At 42.2% G+C, this 12,673-nt stretch overlaps 1 protein-coding gene and 1 long non-coding RNA gene across 2 annotated transcripts; one reads left to right on the plus strand and one right to left on the minus strand.

The window, feature by feature from the left end:
- Positions 1 to 1,251: 1,251 nt before the first annotated feature.
- cracdla (cracd like a) lies at positions 1,252 to 10,346 on the minus strand. Its single transcript, XM_034694188.1, has 10 exons — positions 10,253 to 10,346; positions 9,101 to 9,160; positions 8,657 to 8,804; positions 8,422 to 8,557; positions 8,181 to 8,336; positions 5,508 to 5,732; positions 4,341 to 5,412; positions 2,949 to 4,096; positions 1,801 to 1,921; positions 1,252 to 1,719 (listed from the first exon to the last, which is right to left on the minus strand). Exons 2-10 carry the CDS (start codon positions 9,147 to 9,149, stop codon positions 1,523 to 1,525), a joined length of 3,252 nt encoding a protein of 1,083 aa, XP_034550079.1. The 5' UTR covers positions 9,150 to 9,160; positions 10,253 to 10,346; the 3' UTR covers positions 1,252 to 1,522.
- LOC117820430 lies at positions 3,034 to 6,066 on the plus strand. Its single transcript, XR_004632740.1, has 2 exons — positions 3,034 to 3,215; positions 5,536 to 6,066. It is a non-coding gene; the product is annotated as an uncharacterized LOC117820430 (long non-coding RNA).
- Positions 10,347 to 12,673: the final 2,327 nt, after the last annotated feature.

Consider the following 12,673-nt stretch of genomic DNA (forward strand, 5'->3'; position numbering starts at 1 on the left):
GCAGACCAGCTAAATGAAGCCACATTAAATCACTTTAAGGGACAGTGGGGGTCACAAGTCTTTGGCATCTATATTTGGGGGGTCATGGGCTGAAACGTTTGTGAGCCCAAGCTTTAGATGGCTCCTAAGGTTAGGGTTAGAATTAGGCTTAGTTTACAGTTAATTAACAAAAGCATCAGTACCACATGTGCATGTTGGTGGCTACTTTTCTGCAGACTAGCTAAATTAAGTATGAAGCTACATTTAATCACTTCGAGGGACAGTGGGGTCACAACTCTTTGGCACCTATATTTTGGGGGTCGTAGCCTGAAAAATTTGTTGACCCCTGCTTTAGAGCAGTATGTTTTAAGTGGTGGTAAAAAAAAGTTACTCAAGGATTTAATACACTTGCATGGTTTCAATGCTACTCTCAAGCGAAAGAACAGATCAAAATTGAATTTTAATATATATTTTTTAGGTCTTCAAAATGGTTGACCCAAGTCCAAAGTATTATTGTCTTTGATAATATTTCATGTTAGACACTTAACCTCTACATATCACACTCCATGCAGAAAAACATAATTGTGAATTCAAAGAAAATGTCAAAAAAATCCAACAAATACATGTAGGACTTTTACCTTTTACAAAAAACACTTAGAATGTAGTGTCTGCTGACTGCTTGTATTTAGTTAAAGGGTCTACATTCTTCCACCACCATCATTTAGACGATATTCTGTATTTCTAATGTTGCATTTGACTTAATTTAGCCCAAGCTGTAATGCATTTGTGATAGATTTCTCTCATGAGTAAAGCCCCACATTGTTAAATGACATACTGATAGTATTGTGAGTTCATATGTGACCACACACCCAAGAATAAGGTGCTTGAATTATGATTTTGAAATATCCTCTGGTCTCAGGTTAAAAACTTTACTTCTATACACCCACACACAATACAGCGTGGGACAGATCAGGTATGGAAGAAGCGCAGTCGTCCAAATAAGCCAACAGTTAGATGTCATTACTGATAAGTTCAAGTAAAGCCAGGACAGCAATCAGAACATTGTGTCCTAGAGCTTTGGCCTTGACCCACACTCACTGCTAAATGCTTTCAAGAAATATTACAGAAAACAAACAAAATTCCATAAATGGAAAGTTTGGCAATCTTAACTTTGTAATTTAATTTAGTTCTGGTGTGTTTGAGCAATCTCACATAAAATAACTTGACAAATGACACAAAACTTAGCTTAGAAATTTTATTAAACATCACTATCAACAGCAATGACATGCTGAATCACATAAAACTTCAGTCAGATATGGTATCAGCATTAAAGAGTGATTTTAATTAACTTTTCAATATATACTTTCTCTCTGCTTGCCTCTAAATATTACATTAACACTTTAGAATTAAATAAAACTCAGTATGCAAACTCACAATCCTAAACAGAGTTGAATCATCACCTTTCTGCCAGACTCACCTAAAATTTCAACGTAAGATTTTGTGTAGGGCTGCTGTATTTGCTGATTGTCTGTCCCCCCCCCTCTCAGTCCATGGACTTATCACTCCAGGCCATTGACTTTCTTTTGGCCAGTTCCATCCAGGATGGCTGGCCGCCCTCAGGCATGGACTGTAATGGTGACGGCACTGTGGGTGACAGCGAGCGCGCGGGGGATGACGCCACATTTTTCCTGGGCCATTTGTCATCCTGAGGCCGGTCTGGAATTTTGGTGGGACTTGACTCTGAAAGCAAAAAAAACGTCATGTTATTGATGCACATAGTGAATCAGAGTATTTATTTATTAGTACTCATTAATAACACACCTGCAGGTTTGGCCCATTGTCTCCCCTCTGGTTTAGTGTCTTGGACTACTGTTGAGGTTTTGGGTGAGACCGGGGTTTCCACTAGTGTCTGTGCCTCCGTTGGAGCTTTCTTCAATTCAACCTGAGGAAAACTGTAAGTTAGATCATCTCCTCGAGAAAATTGGGCAACTTCAAAGAAAGGAGTTAGAAAATAATCTAGTAATCTCATTCATTTCACAATTATTATCTAATCCTCCTATCAAAATTGTCAGTCTAGCTAAAGCCTGGTGTATCCTCCTCTACATCAAAGATCTTCTATGGTGACCATAAACTGTTAAAAACTCATCAATTAGCCACCATGTTGCTTTGAGGTGCATTTAGACCAAGAGTTCTGGGGTCTTTTAGCCCCCAGAACTACTTTCCCCGGAACTAAAAGGTTCCTGTGCCCCCATTGTTGTCTGCGTTTCGACCGCAGGCTGACGTCCCGGGTGGATTGTGCAAATTCAGGCCAGTGACGTATGGAAAAAAAATTATATTCAATAATATTTTGAAATCTTAATAAAAAACTAAACTAGGATGCATTTCCAGGAACTCCACAAACACCGTTACGTTCAGCCGAAAGTCCCAGGACCTTTGAAAAGTACTACCCCCCCAAGCAGGGGCTTTTCAGGTAGGAGATTATGTACCCCAGAACTAAATTTAGACCCTGGTTCCTCCAGTCGAAACTCACGTAGTTCAGAGGTAAGGTCCCTAGTTCCAGGGTAAAGTTCCTGCGGGCGAAATAAAATTCCCTAAATACGGTGGACATTGCAACTATACTGTGTTTTAAATCAACACCGTACTGGGCAAGAAATAGTCCCCACACATCCACTTATAATTTCTGTTTCAGTAATGTTTGCTCAAACTAAAGTGCTCAGCTTGTTAAGATGACACTTTTAAAACTTCAGAAGGTCAGACCAGGCATCAGTATCAATCTGTTTCACAACCTGTTAAAAACTCCTCACAGGGACTGGAAGTGCGCAGAAAGAATACAACGACTTGAGTCTGGATGCCCAGAACAAGGTTTAGAGGCTCATAAATAAAACAATTACACCATTGTTTTTTTCCCTTCCATTGGATTTGATCTAGCCAAACTCTGAGGATAGTTATAAAAACAAAGCAACACAAACCCCTTTGGTTGCTGGTGGAGTTACCCGCTCTGCCCGTTTCTCCAAAAAAGCAGCCCTCTGGCTCACTGACAGGGGTGCAGGTTCTTTTTCCTGCACAGGGGTTTCTTTTTCTTCTCCTGATGCAGATTCTGGAGCAGGAGGAACAGGAGGAGCTGGCGCGGTGGTTGAAACTGAAGCAAGAGCTGGAGTCACTGATTTGACCGGGTTGGCCGACTGAGGAGCTCGATTGGTCCAGGGAGGTTGCTGCTGCTGCTGGGCTGAAGAAAGGTAAGACTGTGCAAGAGATTGTGTGGTGCTCCCTTGTGCCAACTGAGATGTTGTTGGGGTTTTTGTAGCAGAGAGCAAGGGAGGCTGGGTTGTCGGAGATGTGGTCTGGGTTTTTGTAGCAGAGAGCAAGGGGGACTGAGCTGCTGTCTGGGTTTTTGTAGCAGAGAGCAACGGTGCCTGAGCTGCTCCCTGGGTTTTTGTAGCAGAGAGCAAGGGAGGCTGGGTCATCGGAGACGGGGTCTGGGTTTTTGTAGCAGAGAGCAAGGGGGGCTGAGCTGCTGTTGGGTTTGTCTTCACAGCTGGGCGAGATGCAGAAGGAGTTGAATTCAGTTGTGGCTGGGGTTGACTGATCTGTTTGGATGTTATCGGTTCTCTCGGGGTGTTTGACTTCACTGGAGACGCCGTTAATGTCTTCTGTTGCACTGCCACCAGCGACGGTTTGACAACCTGTGCTTGACTTCTACTCTGCGCCATTTCCGCTTTGACTGCATCAGTCGGTGGCTGTTTCGCCACCTCTAATGGCATCACACTTTGTTGCATTTTCACAGTCTGTGTCTGCGTGGGCGCCACAGGCGGTGTAGGTGCCTGACTCGCTGGTGGCGCTTGTGCTTGTGGTCTCGGTGGTGCACCTGAGAATTCTCTGGGAAATCTAGTAAAAAGCTGCTGGATGCTTTTGGTCTTCTCCATAGCCAGACTCATCCAGGACACCTCAGAGGAGGCAGATTGAGGGGTGGGTGCAGGCTCCTGAGGTGCTGCAGGGATACTTTCAATTTCTTTGAGGGTGAAACTGGAGTTTTCAACTTTGGCAGTCGATTGGACGTCTGTCCATGGTGATGGTGGAGTTTTTTTAACCGGGGAAGAGAGGCCAGGTAGGGTCGGATCTAAGGAATGACACAGTTCAGTTAGACAACACAGTGGTGTTTTAAAACGTACAAAGGTTCTCTGTGATGAGTAGATCACTGTAAGGAAATGATTACTCCGTGAAAACTGCTGTGTGAATCTATACAATGTTTAACCCTTTGGGGAACTGAAAACAGCTCATTATGGAGCAACAAAGCATGTTTCTTAAAATATAAGACCACCTTTATGATATGTTTTAAAAGGGGCTTTCTACATGGGACTCACCTGTCTGTCGTAGGTCTCCAGAGGTGAGTGGTACACTCGAGATGACACTCTCAGGTGTCACTTTCCTGGACTTGTTGCTGGTGTTATTGCTCACTTCCTCTCCTTTTTGTTTGTCACACTGCTCTTCGCTTGCTGCCGCTTCAGACCGGAATCTCATTGACAGAGATGTGGAGCGCAGTTTGACACCAAATGCCACCTTTCCTTCTTCCTCCCGCGCCTCCTGTCTTTCCACTTCTTCCTTCTCTTCCTCACTTTTGACAGCGTCCGTGTCTGAGGTGACACTCGTCGGTGGTACCACAGAGTCCAGTTTTTTGAGGCTCTCTCTCTTGTCCAGTAGAAAATCTGAGCTTTTCTGCTGAGCTCCCCCCTGTCTGAGTCTTCCAGCAGCAGAGCTTGCTCCTCTTAACTGTAACTCTCTCAGTTCTTCCTTCTCCTTCATGCTTGAAATGGGTTTCTTTTCATATCTGTGCCTGCCCTCAGTCTTTTCAAGAACTCCTGCAAAACTGCCTGATCTGGGTCTTTCTCCGTCTCTGTTTTTGGCAGTGGTGACGGAGAAATGGAAGGACCCAGATCCCTGGGAGGATCGTTTTATAACTGATGTGCCTTCTGGCACATTTTGAACCTGCTGCTGAGGGGAGGAGGACCTGAATGGTTCCTCTAAGCCAGCAGCGGAGGAGAGCTGGTCGGTTATCCCAGTCTTGTTCAGAGTATGTCTCATTACTTCTATCTCAAAACCAGCATCTCTTTTGTCTTTCATCTCTGATGGTAAGAAGCACGAGTGTGGCCGCTCACTGGACATTGTGTCCCCTGTTCTGTGAGTCTTGACTCTAAGAACCTGGGAGGGTACAGAGGGCACTGCCTCAAGAGGAGTTAGGTCCGTCATTGATTTATTTTCTACAGCTGATGTAAGTGGTACCACTTCTGGGGGTTTTGAAGGTTGAAGTTGAGATGTAACAGGACTGATGGTTTCTCCTTGTTGTGTTTCCAATGTCACTTCTTCTTGACTATCAGACTGCAGCTCTTTTTCACTGTCAGAATCGGGGTGGTCGATGTTGTTCAGTGCCAAGTCAGACTGAAAAACAGAGATATAAGGAAAGTACATAAGGTCGGAGTTTGTCTAATAATTTAACAAAACATAAAGTTAGAACAAAAAGTGAATCCACTTACATCAGCTTCACCAATTTTCTTCTTGGAGCCTGCTCGCTGGTTTCTGGGCTTGACTGACATCCGGTGGCGAGCAGCAGAGGTGTCCAGGCGAGGGGTTAACTGGGCCGGAGAGCTGAAGTCTGACGGAGACTCATCCACAGAAGAATTGGAAGGAACAGAGACAGGCACAGTCTGGGATGCGTATTTGGTGGGTGATTGTTTGGGGTTGGGTGAGATTGGAGAAGTCTGAAAAGAAAGGAACAACAAAATAGTGAGTCACTCTCTTTAGCTAAACTTATTTTCTTATACCTCATATGGAAGTGCCATGAACACACGTGTTTATGATGAAAAAGACTGCATTGTACTTTTACTTTTGTACCTTAGCTCTGCCTGTGGTGATAGCTGAATTGTCATCCTTGATGATTAAGTGTTGACCAAATGAAATGTCTAACTAAATATGCTCTCCAATATATCCCCAAACTAGAATATATATACAGGTACCAAGGCTTTGAGGCAGAGCTATTAAAGTTAACAACAGCAAAAAGTGTTGTACGTCAAACATTAAACTGAAGTCACCTCATGGCTAGTTGTGGCTTCGTCACTAACATTATCACTGATGATTTTTTCCTGATGCAAGAAAAGATTTTTCACTGCGTCATTGGTTTTGGAAATATTTGTAAATTTACTTATTTAGTTGTGTATATATGTTGTAAGATATGCTTATTTTCACTTCTTTAATTTTAATTGCTAATAACTATTTAATAATTGCTATTTCATATGCTGTCTACTTTGCTGCTGTTGACAACTATTGACAACTTCTGTCTTTGTATAAGTCTGTGCTGTTTTCCTCTGCTAGTTATTTACACAGCACTGAGCATCACTGTTACACTGTCTGAGATGTTTATTCATAGCATGAACATGAACCCTCTGGTTTAAGTCATCCCACACACTCAGTCCTGCTGCTTGTACTCAAAAGTGCATTTTAATCTGTGCCTGTGAAGCCCCAGCAGATGTAATATTTACTATTCTGTATATTTTGTAATGTTTGCTCAAAACTGCAGTCCCAGAGGTTTAGGGATTACAATGGCTTTAAAAAAGAAGAAACTATTTGTTTGTGACCCATTTTTTTAAGATTACTGCCCTAAGCAGGACTAAATGAGCTTTGTTAGAGCTGAGTCCTGCAGACAGGGCAGGGACGTCAGGAAACATTTGGAGACAAACTAATGCATTGTTTGTTTTAGCCTTTTTCACTGGAATTGTTTACAGCAAGAAAAATATATGATATCTCAAGCCTTTTCTTTCAATCTGTACCTCATACTGTACCCAAGCACAACTCTAATCTCAGATTTGAAGCTCTGAGCATTAGAGATTGGTGAAATGTTCACAATTTAGCAGGATTTTTTTCCTTGTAGGGAAAGTGCAGGAATAGCTACAGACATATCCGAATGATAATGCACACAAAGAAATACATGGACACTTTAAAACAAGTAGGAGAAGTTGGCAACATTTTTGCATGAGCTAGCTGGAGCGGTTAATATTGTTTTGGTCACATTTTGTGTAGGAAACTACAGAAACTCCTGATTGTACATACAAATTTAGGCAGTTGAAGATCGTTTGCTTAATTTGTCAGAAAATACTAGATTCAGCTATATTCAGAACAAACACATAACAATAATTGAATGCCTGTGAATAAGCAAAGCTTATATGGGATTGTTCTAGACATGTTTAGGTCTCTAGGGTGGTGGAAAATACTGGATTTTAAGCTCACCTGAAATATCTTTTTCTTTGATTCTAAAAGTTTTAAGAAAAGCTCAAAAGAAATTGGTTCTTTCTTTCTTTCTTTCTTTCTTTTTTCTATCTTTCTTTTAAAGTTATACTTTTTATGCATTATCACATTTACTGGATAGGACAGCTGGAGAGAGACAGGAAACATGGGGAGTAGAGAGTGTGCAGCAAATGGTCGAAGGTGGGACTTGAACCAGCAACCTCTGCGATAAGGGCCTCTGTACATGGGGCGTATGCTCAAGTTGAGAAGATGTTGCATGCTAGTTAAATAGCTCTAGCTAACTGAATTATCTTGCTTGTAACAGTTTTCATAGCCCACTGATAGACATGAGGGGTCTTTTTTTTGGTATAACCCGTGAACAGATTGGTACTTTCCACCGTAAATTAAATCAAACAGCATGCTTAATATAATATGACTTATCTAATTAACACAGTTTGAACACAACATCACGTGTAGCGTGCGTGGTCCGTTTGTTTTTGTTATGTGTTGACCTACTTTTTCTAACTGGCTTTAGTTAACTAAGATTTCCCCAGAGGGGAGCCTGATTGTAGTTCAATGTCTTCCAGCTTGAAAAGTAGCTTTCAGAGTTCAAAGGAGCTCTCCTGACACACAGTGTTGTTCTCGCTGCACTGCTGTTCTCTTAGGTGGAGGATAGGACTTGTCTTAACTTCTGCCTCATGTTTAATTATAGTCTTTTATTTGTTTAATTAAGGCTTTTGCTCTTGGTTACTGGAGCAGGGTTGAGCTGAACTGAAATGCATGAGGAATGAGGCTCTGTGTCCAATAAGAGAGTGATTGGCAAAGCCACACAGGCATCAAAATGTACCCTGAAAATTCCCTACCTGAACTTGAAGTGGTTGGATAAGCAGGTAACTGATCATGCGTTGTGTTTGTGGGATTATAATCACATCACTGAGTGTTCCCTGACTCTCACTTACTGAGATCTCAGCGGGGCTGCTGGAGAGATAATCGTCATCTGAGCGGCCTTCTGGATCTTCTGGTCGTCTGATGGGCAGAACCAGAGGTGGCGGACCCAAATGCATTTTCTGCTGTTGGAGCTTCTTCTATGAAACAACAGAATGGGTATTTTAAAGTGTTTTTTTTTTAAAGGTTCAGTTCCTAAAAATTGCCTTAAATATGTAAGTTTACCTGAAGAGCTTTGATCCTGCCCTGCACATTCTCCTGGGATGAAACCCTGTCTGGTTCAGCTTCTTTAAGGACCTGATCATCCAGAAAGATGCTGTCGTGGGACAAAGCTCGTGATGACATCATTCCCTGGGGACATCTGTTGGCACAGCAGCGGAAAAACAGAGGAGGAGCAGATGAATAGACTGGAAGTCTGAAATGAAGTGGCAAACATTTAAATGTTTTATCCTCCACTCACGACAAATCTTCCTCCGATCCGAGTTCCTTTCCTGACGTGATGTTGCTCTCCGACTGGCTGAGTTTGGGGTTCTTCTTCGTCGAGCTCCCTCTCTTACTCCTCCCAAAGAGGCGCGTTTTCAGAGACCTGAGCTTGGACTTTTTACGTCCTAACATAGATTGAGACAGAGACGGATCCAGGTCACAGCAGCTCCTACACACACATGCGCAGAACTCACAGAGTTCTCTCTGAAGCCTATATGTTCCCTCATTATCTACATCAGAAACCTGTCACCCAGTGTTGTAGATTAGGATCTGTTACTGACAATAAGCAGTCCCTGTTCACATGTTTCAATGTTATGCCAACTAAGCCTTTCATTCTGACAGCTCTAAAGAAAGGAGCACCTTCTTTACAAAGACTTCACTTTAACTCTACTGTGTAAAACGACACCACAAATAATCTCACCTGTAATGTCTTCAGTGCTCCCTTCTGCATCTCCAGAGAAGGACGCCATCAGTCTGATCCCTGCAGGAAGCACAGAGCAGACAGAGAAATGTGTAAAGAAAGGCGGCAGGCAATTTGGACGACTAGAACCTCAGGCAGGCTGACTTTTGAGGCGGTTGTCACTCGCTGGAGGGCTTCTAACGTGGTGTAAATACACACAAGTCGCGTTGTCTCCTGCAGACACGCACATGCACTTAGTGCACTTGAGTGAGCGCCTGAGGATGTGACAGTGGACTTGCGGTTCAAAGGTTTATTGGCATTACTAGGAACAGTACAAACCTTTGCCGTAGCTAGGTGGGGCATGTTGAGAAAACACATGAACAAAATGTCATGTAGAGGCTTTTACAGAAGCCGCAGAAATAGAGGAAAACACGTACTCTATTATGAGTAGGCAAATATCACAATGTCACAGAGCAGCACAGCCTGGGTGAAGTATTATATTCTGTTAACAAAGCAAAAGCTTTCCTCAGACAGCTTAACTTGTGCAACACTTGATTGACAAACATCAGAATGGGCTGCTTGTTTCTTATGTTTCACAGACTTTGTTTTGTTTGCAGCTCAGCAGCTAATGTCCAATTTCAGATACACCTTCCTTTTTTCTTTTCCATGAATCCCTGTGTGGCCTGCTGTCAACACATGATCCTGTAAAGGATGTGCGCCTGATAAGACAAGATGTGTTAGGTTATGGATAAACATGCAAAGTCCACACAGCACCTCTCATATCAACCCAGCTTTAAGGAGACACCCTGTCGGAAAAGATAGAAGCATGTAAGACCATAAGATGCATGTGTTTGTGCAACATGTGAGCCTCCACACATTTTCAACTTACTGAAATCAGACATCAGGGCATTCCTTTGAGTCATGCATAGTAAAGCTATAGCCTCAAGAGAAATGGAGGATAATCTGGTGGATTATTAACATTGCAGAGAGATCCTTGCAAGATTTCACAGCACCATAATCCACAACAACAGCTTAATCGCAAACTTCCCATCACACACACACTGCAGAGTTAAATCCACCTGACATTCAGAGTGAAAAGTGCTTCCTATCTCGGTGTGAGAAGCTGTTAGAACACACACATTCACACACACACTTCGAAAAGAGTGAACTCACCCAAGGTCTGATTTGCAGCCCCTCTGCTTTTCTTCCTCCTCCTATCTTCGTCCTCCTCCTGTCCCGTCCTGGCTGTGTCACCGTCTTAATGTTTCAACCTCAGGCGTGCGCCTTCCACATCTGCAGACGGAGGGAGATGCGGAGGGAAAGGAGCGAGGTGAGGTGGAAGGAGACAGAAAAAAAAAAAAAAAACAAGAAAGAGAGAGGGAGAGAAGGAGAGAGAGAAGGACACTCCACGGCAGGGTAAGCAAATGCACAAAGAGAAAAGAGGACAGAAGAGAATGAGAGAGAGAGAGAAAGAGAGAGAGAGAGAGAGAGAGAGAGAGAGAGAGAGAGGGAGAGTGAGAGTGAGAAAGAGAGAGAGAGAGAGATACTCTATTACATTAGTGGCACACTGTGGCCCTCTGCGCTAAGCTCCTTATAAAACGCTAACCTGATTTTAGGCCCAGAAATGAGAGTAGAGGGAGAAAAAATAAAGCTCCACTTGGAAAGAGGACAGGAATTACTCAGGCTCATAGGACTGTTTATACATTACACTAGGTTACTTACCTCCCTGGTCGACCACAGTGCAAGGGAGAGACTGTATGTATGTGTGAATGTGTGTCTTGAAAAGTTAAAAATTAAGTGAAGAGAAAAAAAAAAACCCCAAAGCAGCCAGGAATTAGCCCGCTCCTGCATGGTGAGATCCAGAGTTCAAAATCCACTGGACGCTGGAGCTAAAATAATCTCTTAGAGCATTCTGCTGGTGTTACAAAACTCTGGGTTTTTGCATTTGCAGATTCAGAATCAGGGTTTGTTGAAAGGAAGGTTCTTAAATATATGAGGAAATTGATTAGTTATGATATACATAAAATACAATAACATGATAGGAGAAAATGTGAAGAGGCAACAAGGTGTAATGCTACTGCTATAAACTTAAAGAATTTAACATCAAATATGTACAGTCTTTGTTTTTACTGCATAAGAAGAGCTGTATCATTCACGCAGTAATGTACAAGATACATTGCATGTCTAAACCTTCCTCATGCAAAAATAAGTTTGACCCATGGCTGCTTATTTCCATCAAAAACTCCTCCACAAAGGTCTACAAGTGGTTCTAGTGCTAACTAAATGCTGATTTGATTCCATGTGGGCACTTTTGTTGCATGTTTTCTCTAAATACCTCCTGTAAACTGTGCAATAAAGTCTGAAAGTCATCTTAAAACACCAAGAATGGAGTCTGTCTGCTAGTAAAAGGAAAAAATATCTCCCACACAGATGTGGTTTTTGGTGAAAATGATCCATGTGTTGCAGCAAATCCAGCTTCCTGCACATCCACACATCCAGGATGGTATCCACAGATGGGAGCTCTATAACTATCTAGGCCACTGGGCTACGATCAGCGAGAGGGAGGGCCGCTGGAAGAGGAGGGAAAGCAAACCTTCCTCTGTGTTCATATTTTTGTTTGTCTGGGTGTGTTGGCATCTCTGATGGGACTCCTCTCACCGCACAAATCCTCATCTCTTCCACCAGAACATAAACCCAGCTGCTGACATCTGGATTACATGCGACAAACCACATGCAGCGTGTTATTAGAGCACAGTGACATAAGAGTCTGGGATGTGGTTTTTGTTTAATTCCCTTATTCATGGATTTATTGCTCTTAATCTACACATAAGGGACAATATGTGTGTGGGATTATCTTATCTTTTAATGTGATTACTGCTGATTTGTCGCTAATGTTTGGAAATACTGAAATGTAATGCACTCCATTCTCTTTTCACCGCAGTCTTCATCTTTTCCAGACATGTACAAGAGAAACAGCAGCGTTTGTTACAGTTAAATTCAGCTGTGGTTCATGTGTTTTTCTGGTGGATTATATTTTCTTACTCTCAGAGCCCAGATGAGGACTGTGCATATCGAGATTAAGGCCGATAGATAAGCTGATCACGGCTGGACTAAGCAGGGAAGCCATTCATTATAAAACAAACAGTCTCCCATGAAAATTTAATGAGAGGAATATTTATCCCTCTCTTTTGGATCTGAGGTGAAAACATTTCAGTCATTACAGTGTATCTGCATTTAGAGACCCTGACAAGTAACCACAATGACATCAGCACGTCTTCACAAGCTTTACACCCCTGTAACAGCACACATACTGTAACATGTTTTAATTATGTATATTTAAATATTAAAAAGGCAGAATGTTTTACATGAATGCTAGAAATCCATTAGTTATGTAATATGTTAATACATCCATTCAAAACTTAAGACTGCTTTGACCCAGTTTGAAATCTAAAAATATTCCTGTGTCCACCCAAACCTCTATTCTCACGTCAGATCAACACGAGACCAGGATACATTTTTTCCAAAATATTTTTACATTAGAGGGAAAAAAACTTCAATGTAAAAGTTCACCGAAAGCTAAAAGTTAAATAATTA

This window comes from Notolabrus celidotus, chromosome 10 (assembly GCF_009762535.1).
Source record: "Notolabrus celidotus isolate fNotCel1 chromosome 10, fNotCel1.pri, whole genome shotgun sequence".
Classification (NCBI taxonomy): domain Eukaryota; kingdom Metazoa; phylum Chordata; class Actinopteri; order Labriformes; family Labridae; genus Notolabrus; species Notolabrus celidotus.